Source organism: Danio rerio, chromosome 5, assembly GCF_049306965.1.
Source record: "Danio rerio strain Tuebingen ecotype United States chromosome 5, GRCz12tu, whole genome shotgun sequence".
NCBI classification, from domain to species: Eukaryota; Metazoa; Chordata; class Actinopteri; order Cypriniformes; family Danionidae; genus Danio; species Danio rerio.
In genome coordinates this window covers 65,480,001-65,501,318 of record NC_133180.1, presented here as the reverse complement: position 1 = coordinate 65,501,318, position 21,318 = coordinate 65,480,001, and the positions used below count along the sequence as shown (strand labels likewise).

At 35.9% G+C, this 21,318-nt stretch overlaps 2 protein-coding genes across 9 annotated transcripts in view; both read right to left on the bottom strand.

Annotated features, from left to right (window-relative positions):
- tmem132e (transmembrane protein 132E) overlaps positions 1-21,318 on the bottom strand; it is a 1,112,950-nt gene that overhangs the window by 1,075,559 nt on the left and 16,073 nt on the right. The window lies entirely within an intron of this gene.
- The window catches only part of LOC141385640 (uncharacterized), a 2,693-nt gene continuing 1,986 nt past the window's right edge, over positions 20,612-21,318 (bottom strand). The window contains exon 3 of the mRNA XM_073951552.1: positions 20,612-21,318. This exon is cut by the window's right edge and continues 367 nt beyond it. Coding sequence (XP_073807653.1) covers positions 20,753-21,318 — 566 coding nt within the window. The 3' untranslated portion in view covers positions 20,612-20,752.

Sequence of the window (21,318 nt, the reverse complement as noted above, 5' to 3'; positions counted from 1 at the left end):
ATACTTGCAAAAAGAGCAGAACACAACTGAAATGGAAGGATGTTGCGGTGCCGTAACTATTACTCACTGAAGTTGTAAGCATTCTTTAAAATGTGTGTTTTTAGTTTGTTTTAGGGTTGGACAAGGTCTACCAATTTGGCATTATACCATGTCTAATGTGAAATTGCAATGAATGATGTCATCGTTGGCAGCAGTGAATTAATTATTTATGAATAATTAGTTAAATTATTTATTTGTAGCCTACCGTTTCAACTACCTGACTCGCATGGTCTGTTTTACCCATAACAAAATCACAAATAAAGTTACACACAAATTACCACCTGTCAATCACTTTTTCCGCAGGACTCTGACATGAATAGGCAGAAAAATCTGTGTTGTTATAATGGCATCGACAAACTTAAAAAATGTGCACAACCAAACAGGAACCAACCAACATTTTAGGTTTTAACAAAGTACAAAGTACAAGCGTGAACGTAAAAGACTGGAGCAGTGTACTGATGGCGTTACACGTTACCTAATAGCTGAAGGGGGATTCACCCTGCTTCGACTTAACGCTTGGAATTTCTTGTGTGTGTGTGTGACATATATATATATATATATATATATATATATATATATATATATATATATATATATATATATATATATATATATATATATATATATATATATATATATATATATATATATACATACACACACATGTCTGTCTATAAATGATCCTAATGATCGGAGCAATCTGTTATTCAGTGAGCATATCTGTAATGTATTGAGCTCGGCTATTTGTGATTTATAGACAAGTAAATATACTTTAAACAAAAAGCTTATTTATTTAGTGTAATGTGATGTTTGATGTATATTATTATACATATGTATAATATGGCATGAATTACATAAAACTTATGGCTAGTTTTGGGTCTTATTACTTTATTACTACTTTTTTAATATTATATTACAATCTTATTAACAGGGAATGAGTCGAAAGAAGTCAGTTTAAAGGGATTGCCATGACAGCACAGCAATACTGCAAGCAACAGAAACAAGTATACTACATATGAATTAACTGTCAGCATGTAATTAAGGTTGTTAACATTACGTTTGGTCTCTTTAGTGTTTTCTGCATCTGGTATGCAGTATCTACAGCTGGAGGGAAAGTTAAACCAGCATTGCTGGATATGACTCATTTTTGCCAATTTTTCTCATTCGGAAAAAAACAAAAACGCCATTTTTTTGATGATTTTTGATGGCCAAATATGCTGTGCATCCATGATAAATTTGCATAATGGCAATATGAATATTTAACATTAATACTTGCCTTAATGAAATGCATATGCTAAGAGGGCTATACATTTCAGAGTTGAGTAGACTTTCTTATTGTCTGTCATTTTGACGGACAGGGTTGTCAACCCAATTCAGACAGCATTAGTATTATGTGAGAACCTTGCGATTAGACTCACATCTGAATTTTTGTATTTGCATGGGAAATATGAAGCCTGTGATTTCACTGAAATTTACTGATTTATCTCCCGGATTATGGTTGTGAGGCATTTTTTCTGTTAGATGGATAATAGAATAAACAGAAGAATGTTCCTTACCGCATGCTGCTTTACAGCTCCATCTAATCATTCTTTTTGTGTTCACTCTTTAGGTGGTTTTAGGCTTTCTATTTCTGTAAAATCGTGTAGTTGCATCACATACATGCATGACCCTGCATGCACAGTACTACCAAAGCACTCAAACAACCTCTATATTTTGTGAAAGACATAAAAAAATAATAATAATAAAAATAGAAACACATAAGAAACAAATTGATAGACTTGCTGAAAAAATCCTGACCAGATCACAAAAAAGCCAATTTAAATAGGACTGATTATTTCACAGGACCACAGTGTTCAGCAAAATATGGTTGGTTATTTGCAGAGGGGATTATTACTCTACAAATTACAGTCATGTGGGCCTGTCACAATAATCGATATATCGACTTATCTTGCAATATACCTCAATCATTTTTGGTGACACAATAGCCATCATCCATCATGCTTGCACATAGTCTGCAACAGTTTTGCTGATTGCACAGCCTTTGTCATTTCATCTAATCTCAATTGGAGATGTCAGCGAGTTCAGGAAAGCCTTTTACAAACAATGCTTTCAAACAGGTGAAGAAAAGGTGAATTTTCAGATTTCCCAGCAAAGTACTGTGACGGTTTGGAAGGCATCCAAACAAGCCTTTTCAATAAAGTCATACTATAAGGACATTATGTGCCTTGAAATTCTTTTTGCATATTCATATGATTTATATGCCATTTAAATTACAACAGTATCCATCATATCAATAATTCCTATGACAATATATTGCAAAACAACAACAACATTGTGACAAACCTGCAGACATGGCCAATTAGCATAGGATTAGGATGACCAAAACCCTCTGCAATTATTGCAAATGACTAGAGATCATCAGCTAATACTAATCCTGTGCAAATAAGGCTATAATCTAGGGATGCACCGAAATGAAAATTCTGAGCTAAAACTGAAAAATTTGGATGCACTTGGTTTTAGGGTTGGGCCGATAGACTATGCCATCGTCAATGGCCAATAGACAACACGATGCTGAGCCAGCATCGCCGGGAGTCTCTATGCATTTGCGGGACTCATAATGCCTGCAAAGGAGTGACAATCTTCCAGAAATTGTGCATATCCCTGCTGGTCCTCAAATAAGTCGCGCACCCTTCTCATCTCCAGATCCCTCCTCGCTCTTTAGACACGTCACGCGCCTGTCTGATGAGCAAATGGCATTTTATTTATTTTATTTCATTATGCGAGAAGACATTCTTTATTTGCATTCTTTACACTTTTTCAGACCTCTATTACACCAAAATAATATATGAGCTCAATATTAAATTAATTTAATAAATGACTTAAAGTATATATGGTGTTATGATCACCAGCAATCTAGCTGTCAAACCCGCAAACACGCAGTTCGCTAACGGACTACAAATCCGCCATTTCAAAAACTACAAGATCCACTCATGCACCACACACACACAAACACACCGGTTCTTTATCCTGTTTGATTACTGGACTATTTATACAGCACACAAACACACAGAAGGTGCCGAGTCTTGTTTAACTGTGTGACATAACGACACATTTTCTTTGCCTTGCGATGTTTGACCCTTGCTTTGTTTAGTTTATTTCAGTCAGCTGCCTGCCTTTTGACCGTCTGCCTGTGTATTCGACTACGACTCTGGATTTGCCTACATTCATCTGGTTGCTCCTGATTGTGACCGTTGCTTGCCTGACCATTTCTGTTAATAAAAACCTGCATTTGGATCCGTTCTCCCTGTTGTCAGAGTCCCACTTCATGTTACAACATGTTTATTAGACATGCATTGTGTTTTCAATATGCTCATGTTTATATATGCCTACAGTTGTGTGTGTAACGCTTGCATATTTATAACCACCTTCGAGAAAAATGTGTGTGAGGGGGGCGGGGGGTTCGCAAGACACTGACATTGTTATTTTGGGGGTCGCGGGCTGAAAAGTTTGGGAACCCCTGCTCTAAACCATCCCCATCATCCTCCCTCTTTTCTAATAGGATGGCAGGTCAAATCAAAGGTTATGATGGGCCAACTTTGGCCCGCGAGCACTAGTTTGGGCATCTTTGATCTATACAATGGTCAGTTTATCACATTGATATTAACGAATACACCTTTTTATTAACGAATAACCTTTCCCCCTTCAATTTGATTTCTGGGGAATTTAACCTATACAAGGGATTTTTTCATGCACACTAAAAGTATGTACATTGTTATGAAATACTTTTTTTTTGTGTAGAGTAATTTCTGATAAAAAAAAATAAAACCCAGCCTGAGGAAACTATTTTTATGTTTTGTCAGTTTAATCGCTAATTTGTATGAATACATGTACGAGTTCAGTCATACCAAAATGTACGATTTTAAAAAGACGTGGCACCCAACCCTGCCCGTAAACATACAGCAACTGTCATTGGGGGAAAAGCAAATCATACTAAATTGTACGAATAAGATCGTACAAATATATATACACAAATTAGCCAGTAAATTATGACAAAGTTATACACAAAGTTACGAATTGCTGTATTAAAATCAATATTTTAGGTCCTCTGTCTTCTAAAAGTATTAGTTTTAATAGTGTACATGTGCTGAAAGTTTATTTCACCAGCTTCCACTAGCATACAGATGGAAGCTAATATCCTTGGACACACTTTTTACCTGTTCAACATGCTTTTAAGAATTTGTTACACACTTGGAGGATCACACGCTTAGAGGGCAGATTTATCCAGTGTCCATGTCTCCTTCTCTTCATGTTTGATTTAGTTAGCACATCTGGCTTAAGGAAGTGCACAGATAAGCATTTGATCCGGCCTGCACGCTGTAGTAGTCAGAACAGTGACAAGCATTGGCGCTTCAGCACACTTCACATATTTCGGCTTATCAGCAGTGCGGCACACATGGCTTTAACATGCAGGAGTCAAGCTGTTGATTTGCAGGCTACAAAAAATGCAGTGTTCGTTTTGGGGCATATTAAAAGAATAGAAAATAGACACCGACAGCACAGACGATGCTGAAAAACTAGCAACACTGGTCAGATACAGTTTAAGTCTAAATTATCAGCCCTTTTTCAAATCTTTCCTCCATGTTTAACATAGCAAGGGATTTTCCACAGTAATTTCTATAATATTTTTTCTTCTGGAGAGAGTCTTATTTGCAAAATGTTGCATGTAGTATACAATCTCTTCTGTATTTTATTAAACTCAAAAAATGTATATTGGATTTTAAATTTACTTACTCTCATGCCAAAATGTAGGTGACATTTTCCCCAAGTGAAACATTAAACAACATAATTTCAGCTGGAATTGGCGATTTATATAATGAATGTCAACAAACAATTCAAGAACAAACATACACACAGGCAAAACAGAATTAATGCCTCTGGCTCTTCACAATACATTAGGCCTCAATGAAGCTAGACAATAGGTCTGTGCAACAAACCGAACATTATTTGCAACATTATTATCCTTTATCCACAACTTCTGCAAACACTCCTGACAGTCTGGATTATCAACTTCCTGATGCACAATGTCCATTTAGCTGTAAACTAAAATGTGAGCTGACACAGATTGTTTACAACTTTTTATATATAGGATGCAGCATCCAAGATAGGCATCAAGAGCAAAGAGTATTTTTATTGCCTGTATATATTGATGCCGATAGCCACTGACTTTCATTTTAGGAATAAAAAAAAAAAAAAAAAGGTTCAGCTAAAAATATGTAATGATATGTAATGTTCTGCTGTAGATGATAACCTGCCTCTTGTATGGCTTGAAGGAGAGCAAACTAAATGTAAATGCTGTAAATGGGGTGAACTAGCATAACAAAAAAAATGTTTTTAAAATAAAATAGTAAAAAAGTACCAAACTCTGAAACTTTTTTTCAGCTGTGGCAATAAATGAATGCCACAAGTCACAAAAAAAAATAATAAAAAAAATTAAATAAAAAAACTCATACTAAACCCACAAGTGCTTTAAAGGGCACCCATGATGAAAATCATCTTTTGTAAGCTGTTTGGACAGAACTGTGTGCAGGTATATAGAGTGTCCACAGTCATATTGGAGTGATAAAGACAATAAATTTCTTTTTTTCAAATTTTCTGGTATTAAAATAGAATCCAAATTCCTCCCATTTTGAGGTGCACCACAACGTGACGTAGAAGCACAGTTTCCCGTCCCACCGAATTGATTGACAGCCACGTATTAACATGTCTCTGTAGTAACGCGTATAATCAGACCAACATGACAAGACATGAAGAAAGCAACTGGGATTAAAAGATCTGTTCAGCTCGCTGTGATCATCATCAAATGTTAAGTTAAAACTTAAAACAGTGCATGTTTGTAACAAATTACAGTGATTATACATACTTTACCACCACAGCTGCGTGCCAGTACAATTATAAAAGATGACCCTTCAATCCCGGTTTGAGGACATTAAATCAGGTTTATTTTGTACATTAACATAATGAATATCCATACAGCAGTGGATATCAAGGTGTATCCTGTCACATTTGCATGCAAAAACAGTACAAAGTCAAAAGCGTGCTGTATATGTGTGTGCGCGTGAACTTTGTAACGACATTGTTTGTGATTCATCAAAAGGCTTGAATGACCTCCAAAACAAATACATCAAATAATCATTGTGAAAGTTCTTACTGTAGTATCTATCACAAACATTATGTGAGATCTGCTTCCTACAATGTCTGTCACTGTGCTGTTTATCTGATGCAGCCAAGGCGGAGATTGAGGCACACTCTGACAGGCATGTGGGAACGGTGGGCGGGAAGAACCAGCATTAAAGCCACAGAAAAAAAAACTACATTGCGTTCAGAGAAAAAAAATCATAATATTCTAAAAGGTATAATAAACAATCTGATGGGTGTTTTGAGCTGAAACGTTAGACATTCTGGGAGACTGAAAAGACTTTAAAAAGGGGTAAAATAGATGCCCTTTAACATTGAATGTTTATGTGTACTGTGTGAACTCTTTGCAGCATAAACTGCAGCATCAAATGCTCATCTTCTTTTACAGCACTAACAGTATCAAGGTCATGGGTCTGACACCCAGAGAGCACATACTGTAAAGATCTACATCTTTAAATGCACTAAGTTGCTTGTGTCTGCCAAACGCATATGCAAATGCAATATTTTAAAAAGCACACAAAGTTACTGGGCTACAAGAGGAAAGTTTCACTCAATTATGTCAACTGGAACATCTTATTACATTAATGAGATCTAGAAAATGGCTCTGCTGGATGTAAACTGCTAAAATGTAAATGCGGGAAATAAATTTCCAGTGTTTCATCAATGCATTTAGAAAAGGAAAACTTTACAGCCTATCTGCAGTAATACCCCAGGGCGGGAGTTTCGTTATTAGTTTATGATGAGAAAATCTTCAGAGATCTGCCATAAATTTGCTGGCCCAACTTCATTACATTGAGATGTTAATACAGGAAATGGCTTTCAATTTTAATATTATTCTCAAACTAGTGTTTGCAAGGGTATAAATGGGATGTACAGCTCTCCAATACAAAAATCACAAATAATGACAACTGTTCAACTCGTATGTGATTATAACATCTACCAGATAGTAAATAATTCTCAAAAGACCTACAAGTCTGCAATTCCTCCTCTAAGGACAATATTCCTCTCAGTCTCCATGGAGATTGCTAAAGACAAATGTGAGAATGTGTGCTGTTAAGTATAGGCAGGAAATGCAAATGTGAGTGAGCATTTGATTTGTAATGATGAATTAGGGGCCTTCATTGCTCATGCTGATTCAAGGCAATGCATATGGCGGGACAGAGCAAAGCGCTTCTGAAATCAATAAGCTCCTAACAACCCAATGAGCAAAACTCCCGTGGAACTCGTTTCTCACCCTCCAATTGTTAATGAACCACTCAAATCCTGAACAGCACTTTTAGCGGTTAAGGTGCGTGATAAGAAGCGAGGGCCTGGAGCTCCTTCTCCTGAGCCCTGATTGGATTTGATCTGCCACTTTTTCAAAATACTCCAGCCGTTCTAGCTTACACGCACATATAAATCACACTTGCAAGGCTGGAAATGCTACTTTGCATCGCAAAGCAATGCGTTTTCTGGATGCATAGAGCACGCCTAGGTCATCCATTACTATAGTGCTCCGTTTGGGGAGCATAAGTCAATTACGCGGCTTAAATTTTGAAAGCTTGTTCATTCGAAGGGAAAAAACTAGAGGCACTACTACCCACCTCTGCCTTAGATTCTCCCCAATAACCATCCGGGACTTGTGAAGAAGCCTGCATGTTTGATTAATGACTAATATTTTATTAATACTATTTTCCCCCTTTCCAAATGGAACTTGCAGGAGGGGAAACGAATCTTGTCGGAGCATAAAAACCAAAACAGGCCCTGAGGAGTGCTTAAGGTTGCAGAACTCTCAGCACTGTGTCCCGCTGTAACCCCGTTTGCTCTCGCATCGGATGGAAAGGGGGGAAACAGTCCGAGTTGTTTTCTTGAAAACGCCCCAACCCAACTGTCCACTGTTAATTTGCCATCTCTCGGCAAAAGCACTATCTGCCAACGCAGTGAGAGAAAACTTGCCTCTATCTCTCCCCGACGTTGATGAAGAAACCAGAAAAGAACTGTGAGAAAGGTCAAGACCACATTTCAGCTGGAATGAATGAGCCACTAGAAGTTCCTCTACACTCCGGTGTTGAAAAGTAGTTCTTTCCGAGATAAGGGGTGTTTGTAACTGCAAGAAGCAAAGCAGGCAGATGTCCTATTGTGAGGATGACAGTGGACCCAGTTTGGAGCCACTTAAGGTTTTATTCATGCTGTTCTGCGCATGAGGAACTGACCAAGTATTTTCCAAGAGAATTCACTAGGACACAGGACTGAGCTCCAAGGATATTTGGCTGTTACTGCAATCAAAAGAGTTACTGGCCAGAATCCATTAGACACCCATTCTTCATGGCACATTATAGAGTTTTCACTGGGCTTTTTTTCTGTCAGTATTCAGTGAAGCTTGATGTTTCCACTGCATCCACTATAGAGGTTGTCACATGCTTCATGTCAAGGACATGCATTAAGCGATGGGCAATAACACTTATTTATTCAAAGAAATAGAATAATTTGATGAAATATATTTTGAAATGAATGATTGTGGGCAAGGCAGCACATTAGGTAATGCTGTCGCCTTACAGCAAGGTCACTGGATCGAGTCCCAACTGGACCAGTTGGTATTTCTGTGTTGAGTTTGCATGTTCTCCCCATGTTCACATGAGTTTTCTCCGAGTGCTCCGTTTTCCCTCAAAGACATGTGGTATAGGTGAATTGAATAAACTAAATTGGCTGTAGTGTTTGAGCGTGTGTGAATGAAAGTGTATGGGTGTTTCTTAGTACTGGGTTGCAGCTGGAAGGGCATCAGCTGGTGACTTCTGATAAATCAGAGACTAAGCCAACGGAAAATGAATGAATGAATGAATTGTGGGCAAACACACATTATTCTGGATATATTTTAAATCTGTGTTTTCCTTTGAAAACAATCTGCATTACAATTTTTTCTATTACTCCCCAGAGACAGTTTTATAGGTCCATTTCCAATTCCAGAGATAGTTTCAAACATTATATGGATGGTTTTGACCCTATTTGGAAGGACTGTGAATATTAACAAGCTCTACTCTGATGCTCAAGCAGCTTATGTCAGTGCCACACAACGCTCACACACACTCTGTGTGATGTACTTTAAAATACATGTGCAAATTTATTTAAGTTCAGTTGCCAAATTAACATTCTTAGCTAATTAACAACATTAATTTTGTTTATGGTTGTCCTTTCGTTCCATAAAAAAGTTTGATAAAAATCACAGTAAGAGATGAAATATAACAATGCATAAACATGCATTAAGCCTCTACATTTTTCTGTTTACTGCTCCATAACAATGTGTCTTTACATATTAACCTAACAAAATACATTTACATAGACAATATGCCTATATGAGTTACCTATATGAAATACCTATATGAATATTTTTTTCAATGCGTATATCTTGCCATTTTCATTCTAAGACAAGATAATGTTACTTCATCGCCATGTATGGCAGCCCACTTTTTACTGTTCCATAATGCCAGACAAATTTTCAAAATAAGAATTTCACATACAGTCTTATGCAAAAATTTGGGCACCCCTCTGTGGCTGCATAATAATGTGCTTTCTTTATAAGATCGTAGCGGTATGCCTTCCGATTTCTTGGGAAAGCTAGATAATGTCATCCTTTTCAGAAAAATACGTAGTGTAGCAGTATTGGGATGTGTGAAATTAAATTAAATCTGAAAAATAGGCTAAGCAAAAGTTTGGGCACCTTCTCTTATGTGTATTTCAACACTTAATGGTGATTGATTACAATACAAAATTGGTTTGAGTGACTCAGTCAACCTTAATCCTAACACCAATCAAAATTGGTCCAACCAATCCAAAAAAAAAAAAAAGATAGCTGTTTGCTAGTTGTGCTTTTTCTTACTGTGAATCAGAAAGTTGAAACATGGGAACCTCTTAATGACCTAAAAACTAAGATAGTTTATTAACATGAATTAGAAGAATACAAAAAGCTAATCGCAAAGGTTTAAAGTCTCCATCTCCAGTCAGAAATATAGTAAGAAAATGGAGGCCACAGGAACAGTTCTTGTGAAGGAAAGATGTGGCAGACCAAGACAAATATCTGAGAGGCAAAGGTGAAGAATGGTCAGACAAACCAAAACCCACCTCCAAAAAGCTTGCTGCAGATAATGCCATTGCACATCGTTCCACAGTTCAGTGCACTCTTCACAAGGAACAGCTCAATGGAAGGTGATGCAGAAGAAGCCTTTTCTGCATTCTCTCAGCAAGGAGTCGTTTGAGGTATGCAAAGGCTCATATGGACAGTCCAGAATCATTTTGGAAAAATATACTGTGGAAAGATGCCACAACCATAGGCGCCTTGCATGGCGAAAAAAAAAACACGCGTCCCAGAAGAAGAATATGCTCCCTACTGCAAAACATATTAGAGGCTCCATCATTCTGTGGGGATGTGTGGCAAACACAAGTAGAGGAAACCTTGTCAGAGTTAAAGTTGCATGGATTCTACCCAGTATTAGCAGATTCTGAGGAACAAATATTCAAAAATCAGTCAAGAGGCTGAAGTTATGGCAGGGTTGGATGTTTCAGCAGGGCAGTGACCCAAAGCACAATTACAGATCTAGTAAGTAATTCATGCTCAGACACAATACAAATGTTCTAAAATGACCCTCCCAGTCCCCAGACTTGAACAATCAAATCTATGAGTTGATTTAACAAGGGCCGTTGGCACCCATCAGACCTGACTGGACTGGAAAAATTATGCAAGGAAGAATGGCCCAAAATGCCAATAGCAAGATTTCAGGGACTTACCCTTGACTTTAAAAAGCAACAGGCAGTTATTTTAACAAAAGGTGGCTGTACAAAACATTGATGTCATTATTCTGTTGGGGTGCCCACATTTTTGCACCTGCCTGTTTTTGTTAGGAAATAAATGTTATATCAGAACTGAAATGTTGCTTTTTTTCCTAGAATATAAAATATATCCAAATCAAATTGTTGATTTGAAAAGGCCAGCAGGCTATGGCTTGCAATTATGATAATTATCAGGGGTGCCCAAACTTTTGCATAAGACTGTAAATAGGAAATCTAATAAGGTGTTACATTAGCAAACAAAAGGGGAAAATACGTTTTTTGTAATCTTATTAGAAATGTATAACTAACATTGTGGTTTTCTGGGACATGCATATTAATGACCCCATGGGTAGCGTAATTATCTGTGTTTTGTTTCAATTAGCCTGTTACACTGGGCTTTCACAATTATTTTACATTTTTATAGGATTTAAAAGAGAACAAGAATGAAAACTCACATGTCAATTTTATGTACTAAACTTGTATCCTTTAGCTATGACTATAGGTATACATTTTCTTTCTATGGCACCTTTTAAAAACAAAGCTCAGATTATGCTACACAAAAATCCCATCCCAGTACAGATGGAAGGCAAAAACACAGAGAAAAAGATGCATTTTGAAATTTATCTGTTACGCGCTTAGTATACGCGCTTAGTAATGGTCTCTTGCCTGGGGTCAGTTCTTAAGTGTACATGTGGGGCATGGGATGAAGATGTTGAGTTGCTGCCCTACAGATTAAGAGCTGGATGAAAAATTTTCCGCTTCATTAACCCACTCACAATGATTGTGTGGAAAGCTTGTGGCATGCAGAAGAAAGAACCGGCAGTGGATAGTCTTCCGAGCACAAACTAAGTGCAATCTACTGATCTTTTCCACAGTCATTTGCGGCATGATGAACGGTCACTGTTATCCACTTGAGAAATCAGACCATTCATTTCAGCACAATCATGTTGTGAAAACGCATTGCACTTTTGATAATAACATTTTAATGATTGTTCTATGGGATATAATCAGTCTTTTTGGCAGTAAACTCAGTAAGAGTGTCAAACTGTGATACTAGCTGTCCATCAGGGTGTCACCACTCCAAAATAGAAATTAGTGTTAAATAAAGCAATGAGACCAGATGATATCGCTGGTCAAACTCAAAAACTTAAGTACTCAAGCGCAGCATGGAGTAAAAAAAATCTACCAGAAATAGAACATACTGAACACAATACACTGACAAAAGTCTTGTCAAAGCCAGTTGTAAAAGCAACAAATAATAACTTGACTTCTAGTTATTCATTCGGAAACTGTTGATTTTTGTGATAAATCATCGGTTGAACTGCATCCCAATCATCACAAATACTGCAGAAGACCTATTGGAACCCGCAAGGACGCAAGACTCTCACAGAATTGAGATGAGTTTGGTCAAGGAAAAATCATAATTTTACATTCAGTAAGGGAGGATACGAGATCTCCAGAGTGGATGGCAACATCAAGAGCCTGAGGTATCAAGACAATTGTGCTGCCAACTACATTACAAACCACAGGAGAGGCCAAATTCTTCAGCAGGATAGCGCTTCTCATATTTCAGCCTCCACATGAAAGTTCCTGAAAGCAAAGAAGGTCAAGGTGCTCTAGGATTGGCCAGTCCAGTCAATAGACATGAATGTTGTCTGTGGTGAGATGGGAGGCAAAGAAGATGAATCCAAAGAATCATGATGAACTCTGGTAGTCCTGCGAGAACGCTTCCTTTGATGTTCCAGATGACTTTATTAATTAATTATTGGAGTCATTGCAGGAATTCACAATATAGTAATACATAATATTAATTCTTTTCCCACTGCACCCTAACTTAATATTCTATACTGTACTTTTCTTCTGTTAAAGGTGCAGTAGGTGATCTGCCAAAATGCTAACCGCTTAGCATATTATCTTTGGACAGCAGGGAGGGACTGTGATCCAAAGCCACACCCCCTGAAATTGCGAGCGCTCGCACCGCGTCACAACAGCAGACAGACAACCCACTAGTTCATGTCATTCGCCATTTAATTAGTGCCAGCGCCGTGCAGGAATTACATTTATTACTTAGCCACACTTACATGCTATTTTAGAGCGAATTTTCAGAGTAGCGTGGTAAACAGTATAGGAAGGCTGTCATTGTTCAAATATGACCCAATGTGAATATAAAAGCATCTTCAGCTCAATAAAGCAGGTTAAGTGGAATAGCGCTATTTACTGATGTTTTGTTGTTAGAACTAAACAAATCTATCTATAAATCATTATCGATGCTGTAAAAGGGCCTTATGAAACTGAAAATAATCACATCAATCTTTCAGCGGGAGATTTCTGTGGCTGAACAACACGTCTGTACATACAAGTCATTCATAAACAAACACAATCATACTTCAAACAGTAATACTTCAGCCATGGTGTCGTCCTTCCTCCAGCGTGCTAAAGTAACTCAGATATTGATTCAGGTTTTTAGAAGTTTCAATTCAGTAATTGATTTCTCCTGGTCCGTCTCGTGACCGCGCGGCCGCTTATGCAGACGGGCACATGCGAATGGCGGATCTGCGTGAATGGATGCGCAGAAGTCTGAATCTACATTTGCTGACAGACAGTCTGAGCTGCTTATCGGAATTAATGGAGATGTCGGTCCGACTCTATTTAATTGGATGAACAGTTTTTAGTTTTATGCCTTACCCAGAATATAAAAATACACAAACACATTTAGATCATTTATTGTAATTATTACTATTGGACTGTGAAGAGACTTTCAACCAGCACAAAAAAAAAAAAAAAAATGTTTCTAAAGAAAATCACCTACTGCACCTTTAAGTGACAATACTTGTTACTTGTTACTTTTTGTCCAAGCAAAGTCAGACCTTACCTAATTAAATAATTACAAATCAAGGCATGATCATTTTATTTTGGTAAAATAAGCATAATCTAGGGGCCTTTGCCTTTCATATAAGCCACTTCTGATGCAAAAGGATACACTAGGAGTCAAGTTATTATTTGTTGCTCCTAAAACTTGGATGGGCAACAAGATTTTTGTCGGGTGCATGCTTTGGGATACACTTATTTTAAATCGCATATGCCATTCACAGTGAATAATATGCAAGGCACGCCATACAATATATATATATATATATATATATATATATATATATATATATATATATATATATATATATATATATATATATATATATTTTATTATTATTTTTATTTTATTTTATTTTTTTGGTGGGGGTTGGTTTTTATAACACCATGCCACTTCCTTGGCAATTTTTTGTTGTTGAATAAGCTGATTTGCTACTGTATAAAATTACAATTTATTTATTTATTTATTTATTTTTACAAAGTTAGCTTTGGATACAACACAAAACAGATTAAGGATTGACTGTTAAAAGGTAATTTTAAAAGTGCTTTGATGAGTAATATCATGAAGTTAGACTGAAACATTTTGGACTTGTGTGTGAAAATTAGGAAAGCCCTGTTAAGCCTTCGAAAGACGTATCCCTCACTGACAAAGATCTAGAATTTGTTCCATAAACAAGCTCATTGGTCCTATTTTGACTGCCATTATAAATTGTGTAAATAACCATCAAAGGCTTTAAGACATAGGTCTCAAACTCAATTTACTGGAGAGTCACAGCTCTGCTCAAACTTTAATCAAACAAAGCTGATCCAAATAATCTAAGTGTTAAGACTTTTCTGAACACCTCGATTATTTAGATCAGCTTTAATTGATTGGGTTGGAGCAAAATTGTGCAGAGCTGCGACCCTCCACGAATCAAGTTTGAGACATGGCCAAGCGGAATCCTCTTCTGGCTGTTGCTTCGGCTTGACTGAGGAAAGTTGAATGTGTTGTCCAGTTTGTGCTAGCCTATTAAAATAACAATAGGCTAGTTTGTAATAAAAAAAAAAACTTAAACATCATCCTTTTTTCTAATGATATATGATGTAATAAATTTGTAATTTAAAAAGTATTATTCTCATATTTGTTTCTGCTAAATCTTTAGAATTTTTGGTTAATCAAAAAGTGTGGTTGATGACCATCCGACAAGCTAATCCAGCAAAAGAATAGTGCTTAATCAGTATTTAAGCTGCATAATTAAATAGAAAATGGGGCTTATAACTGCAAAAAGGTCAATTTTAAGAAAAAATAAATAAAGGGCCATCCTTTTAACCAGGCTGGCTACAGGCCTGCAGCATAACTGTCACAATCACCAGCAATCTAACCGCCATAGATCACTGGACAACATCCACATTTACATGAACTACAATCATGCCTCCAAGTCCTACATATTCAGTCATGCAACACACACACCTGCTCCAAGTCTCCACTGATTAGACACAGCTGAAACCTCTCACGGACTGATTCATGGACTAAATATACAGCACGCAGTTGTTGCTGAGTTTTGTATCCTGTAAGTGAATATTACAATGCTATTTCAACTATGACTCTGGATTGCCCAAATGCATCCGTTTTAGAGCTGCACGATTCTGGCTAAAATGAGGATAGCAATTTTTTTGCTTAAAATAAAGATCACAATTCTCTTACGATTCTGTAGATGTAAAATAAAGCTTAATATAAGATTGTTTTTTCTCAAACATATGGTAAAACAACAATATTAATATTATGTGTAGGTCTACTGGTTTCTATAAATAATTATATTCTACATATAATAATTCAGATCTTGAGTTATGTTTGAGATATAGGCCTATGCTTGCAATCTATAATTGAGAACATTATTAGACCATTTAATTCACTGGTAAAATCAACATTATATAGGCTAGAGTAGTTATACTGACACTGTGTAAACATTTATTTTCATGCACAACTCTGTGTTCGCTATGAAAGAAAAAACGTGTTGCAATCTGAGCTCTAAAATGTGATATGATTATTTAAATGATGCGCTCGCTTTTGGTTTTATTTTCACTGCGAAGTGCTGTTCATACTTTGTGCACGGCTCTCAAACGATCACTCTCTGCCACAAACTGTATATAATTTACAACTTTATTACCTGTTACTCAGTCACAGCATAAACAGGTTCTGTTCACTAAAGCAGACGTGCGCGCATCTATCATCAAGTAGGGCACGCGCCCGCACATCTAGCAGCTCGCATCATGTGTTATTTCCCAGCCGCGAATACATCATTAAATGAAGACATTGAAAGCGTCACCAATACAATAACCTCTTATACTAATAGCCAATTACAAAGCAATCAGGCCCAATTCTCCCATAATTTACAGCCAGAACTGGTTGTTTGTGAATTAAATCTGTTGTGTGGTGTACTGTTCTGGTCATATCACAATGAACTCACCATGTTTGTGTTCTCTCTTATTTCAAAAATCTGATAAGATTTCTTTTAGAGTGGTTCCAGCCTTTAGCTGAATTTAAGAATTTAAAAAGCACAGACTGTACTCAGTGCTGATGCATGCTGACCTTAACTTTAACTTTGTGGATGAAATAAAGGCTTCATTATCTGAGGCTGCTAACCACAGTGAAACAGAGATAAAAGTCACCTTAATCTGGGGTTAAAACCCTCAGGTTACTGATACGCTAGTCGACCAGCCATAAATCCAAACCGTGTTTTTTTTTTTTTTTTTGGTTTTATTTCATTTGATCTCTGCTCCAGACTTGGCCACAAACTGCAGTGCAATCATGTTATATTACAGAGTCTGATACACCAACAAACAAAATACAGTACCAGGCAGCAAAGGCGCTATGGAAACAGTCAAACACCCACATAATAATACAATATATGATTGGTGGATAACACTGCTGCTCCGTGCATGTTGTAATACACACAATTGCTTTTTGGGTGTCTAGTTAAATGGAGTTTCATTTGCTCGAAAATTATTCAGTAATCTTGAAAAATGCAAACGTCTAATCAGGCTTGACACTTTTTATGACACTGACCTTTGTTAATTTCACACTTCCCTGATTCTGTGATGTTTTCATTAAATAATATACTGCACGGATCAGGCTTTTCTTTTCATTATATTTAAAACATACAAGGTGAGATCACTGTTAAGTCCTATTTGAAGAAGTCATAAAAGAGCATTAGTAAGCATAGTTCATGAGTTACACAATCTTCATTAGTTAGTTACACAGAGTATAAAAAAAAAATAATAATAAAAAATATTAAATAAAATAAATTAAGAATAAATGAAAAAAACATGAATAGAGAATATATATATATATATATATATATATATATATATATATATATATAAATAATGAAATGAATAATATAAATAAATAAAAAAAAGAATAAATTATAAATATAAATAATTACTTAATATAAATAATAAATAAAGAATGAACTAATTATTTTTTAAAAATGAATAAAACTAAATAAATATATAAATAAAAAATATTAAAGGATAATAAATAAATAATATTTTATATATATATATATATATATATATATATATATATATATATATATATATATATATATATATATATATATATATATATATATATATATATATATATGGACAGTTTAGCCTACCTAATTCACTTCATGTCCTTGGACTGCGGGGGAAACGCTTTGGAATGCAGGGAGAACATGCAAACTCCACACAGAAACGCCAGACGAGGCTCGAACCAGCAACCTTCTTGCTGTGAAGCTACAGCACTACCTACTGCACCACCGCGTCGCCCCACCCTATTTATTAGTACTTCTAAAATACTTATTCTCCATGATCTTTTTATACGTCCCTAATCCTACTGTACTTAAACCTAACTATTAACTTAATAACCATTAATAATTGAAGTGTAACCGATCAGAGTTGATCTGTGATCCTTACAGATCACAACCCACAGTTCAGAACGCATGTAACCCGTGGATTAATAACTTTTTTGAACTTGTAGGTTAATCCAACATTTATAACAATTGCTGAGAGATTGCCATTCAATTCACGAGTATGAAAGCATTTTGGTTCCCCTGTAAAATATAATAATGATGGAAAAAGTTGTGATCTGACCTAAATGCTTTCTTAGATTATTATCTGGCACTGCTTGTTTACCCTGCATTAATGCTTTTAGTGTCAAGCTCCACAATTAAACATTAGAAGATTGTGATATCAATTCAAACCCGCGCAACATGAATGATAAATGATAATGATTTGCGAATATTTATTAATCCTTTTAAACTGCTGCATTCAAATATGCGTTTGGTTGAGAGAGATTCACTTTTTCCACTTTTTCAGTTACAAACAATTAAATGACAGAAGTACTGGAAGAACAGTTTATAGTTCAGATTTAACCACTGATGTTTATGGTAAAGTTTACCACTGTTTAATGGAACTTGGTAAATGTTGTAGAAATTACATTGTGTAACCAATGGGTGGTGACAAACAACCGTCAAGATTGTCACTGAATAGGTTTTAAAAATGATTCACCTATAACGAAACGTGAAGTTGTGTGTAAATTGTTGAATCATTCATTGAAAATAAATATATGTTTTACAAGATGTTAGATTTCTATATTTAGCATCAGTAGCAAAGATCCTTTTTTCATTGAATATTTCCTTTTTTTTTTAGCAGGTTCTTTCTTGATTTTTTTTTTTATTATTAAAATTACAGCTCCTAAGTTTTGTTTGTTAAAACCAATGCTTTTTGCAGTGATATTTTTGTATAAATGGAAAGCAAATGACATTTTGTCTCCTCTCTTTTTTGCTGATCTGAAAAATGGTCCGATCCATGACTTAAAAACCGTAGTGTGATCTGAACTGTGAGATTTGTGATCCGTTACACCACTAATTTAAAAACAGTAAAATTGGAGTTTATTGGGCTGAAAGTCTTAGTTATGGCGAGGATATACCTTAAAATAAAGTGTGACCTGAAAAATAAATCCATATGAATCGAGCAAATTAAGTCTTTATTAAAAACGTGAAGACTTTATAAGATTAATCATATTATGACAGGTTTAATTAAAAATGTTATTCACATAAACACATTTACTATTCATTAATAATTAATAAACATTACATCGTTTACAGCATTCAATTTTAGTGCCAGGAGCTCAAAAATGCTTCCTTGATGTGTGAGGACCAATGCAATTCATTTTTGCATATCACAAGGCATGAGGTTTATTCTCAAACAGTAAGCAGGGTATTTCTCCCAGAATGATTAAAATATGCTTATTTGTGTTCAGTAGATGAATCAAAGTCAGTGGAATGTGTTTGTGAGTAAAATTTGGGGTAACCTGACCCGTTAATAATATTATAACACTATATTTTATTCATACATTATTTTTCCTTCTTCTTAGTCACCTATTTATCAGGGATTGCCACAATGGCATGAACCGCCAACTATTCGAGCATATGTTTTATGCAGCAGATGCCCTTCCAGCCGCAACCCAGTACTGGGAAACATCCATACACTCTCGCATTCACACACACACACACTCATGCACTACAGCCAAATTTAGTTCATCCAATTCACCTGTAGAGCATGTCTTTGGAATGGGGTAAACCTACTAGAACACAGGGAGAACATGCACACACAGAAAAGCCAACTGGCCCAGCTGAGACTCGAACCAGCGAGCTTCTTGTTGTGTTGCGACAGTATTAACCACTTTTATTGTTATAAAATATTATAATAGTAATTTATAATCATATATAATATTAATTTGTAATTGTTTGATCACATTGACTTGCAACATTGGCTTAAAGGCAGAACATTTATTAGATCAGTGGCAGGTGGTTTATAAAGACTGTTTTGGGAATTAGATTTGGTAGCCCAAAATGTACACACTTTAACTGCCAGTTTAGAGTGCCATGTAAACTAGCTGCTCATGTACAGTAATAATTACAGTAGCATAATCATTTTGTTGCCAAGGGTAATAAGTTTGGCATAAACTCTTTGATTTAAGCGTTTGGCTCAGATGTTATTTTCTGATCATCGCTTAAAATGACCAACAATTTACCACTCTGAACAAATTCACACAATTAAACCAACGTCAAATCACCACTGTGATGTTTGGAGCTTTTAGCTGTGAGAACTTAAGAACAGAAGTTTTGTGGGTAACCTGGCAAATCTGGATTTTTGGACATTGAGTTTTGTTGTTACAACTGACCCAGAGTCTTGTGCACTTACACTTTGCTCTCCTTCATATTATTTACATTAAGACAAATATGCGACATTACAAATAACATTTTATAACATCAGCATCATCAGTTTGTTGGTTCTAAACAGAAACTTCAACGTAGCATCATGGAATTTAGCCACAGTTTCAACTGTCAACCAAACTTAACTGATCAATTATACTCAAATTACTAATTCTACAAATCTAATACCTTTAAAAAATATATCCATTCACATTGAAACAATCATACTAACCATACCTGTTACAATTTAATAATAGTCGTAAAAACAGACTGGCCTGTGATTCTAGTAAAATGCTTTAATAGTCTTAACTTTTCAGGCTTTGTAAAGTAGGTGAATATTAAACACATTACCATATCGTCTTTTACAGGATAAAATGTGGAGAAAGCATTAAAATACAAAAGTTTTTTGTAATAAAAAATTATTCCCCAAAAATGATTTTTTTTTTCTTTTGTGGTTTGTTTTTAGAAACAAGGGAATAACTAGCAACACAACACCAGACACGTATTCAACACTTCTGAAACAGACAATTGACCAAATAAACTCAACACACAGAAAAACAAAACATTTTTTGTACAACAGACATTTATTTACATTATTTTACATCTCATTCTCCACCACCAGAATAAAAGGTTACAGTCTTTCCTGCTCCTAAAGCTGCCTCCGCATTGGAGCAGGTCTGGTGTGGGGCCATTGATGACTTCTGGCACTTCTGTGGGGATCTGGACTCCTCCACCACTTCTCTGTATTCTCTTTCTTTTTGTCTGTCTTTTCCTCCTCCTCCTTTGTGGAATTTCCCCTTGGTCTCCTCCTTCTCTTCTTTTTTACCTTCTCTTTTTTTCTCCTCCTCCTCCTCCTCCTTCTCCTCTTCTTTCATGTTGTGATTTCTCCGTCTCCTCCTCCTCCTCTTCTTTACCTTCTCTATGTTATCCTCCTCCTCCTTTTTATCTTCCATTACTTTCTTTTCCTCCATCTTCTCTTTCTTCTCTGTTTTCACTACCAAAGTATTTGTGCTGGATACCCTTCTGTTTACTGTTTTCTTTTGTCTCTCCTCCTCTTCCACCCTCATCTTTTCATTCTCCTCCTTAATTTTCAGACTTATAAACTTTGCCACTGTTATCTGTCTACTGATATTTTCCTTGAGTCTCTTCTCCTCCTCTTTTTGTTTGTTCT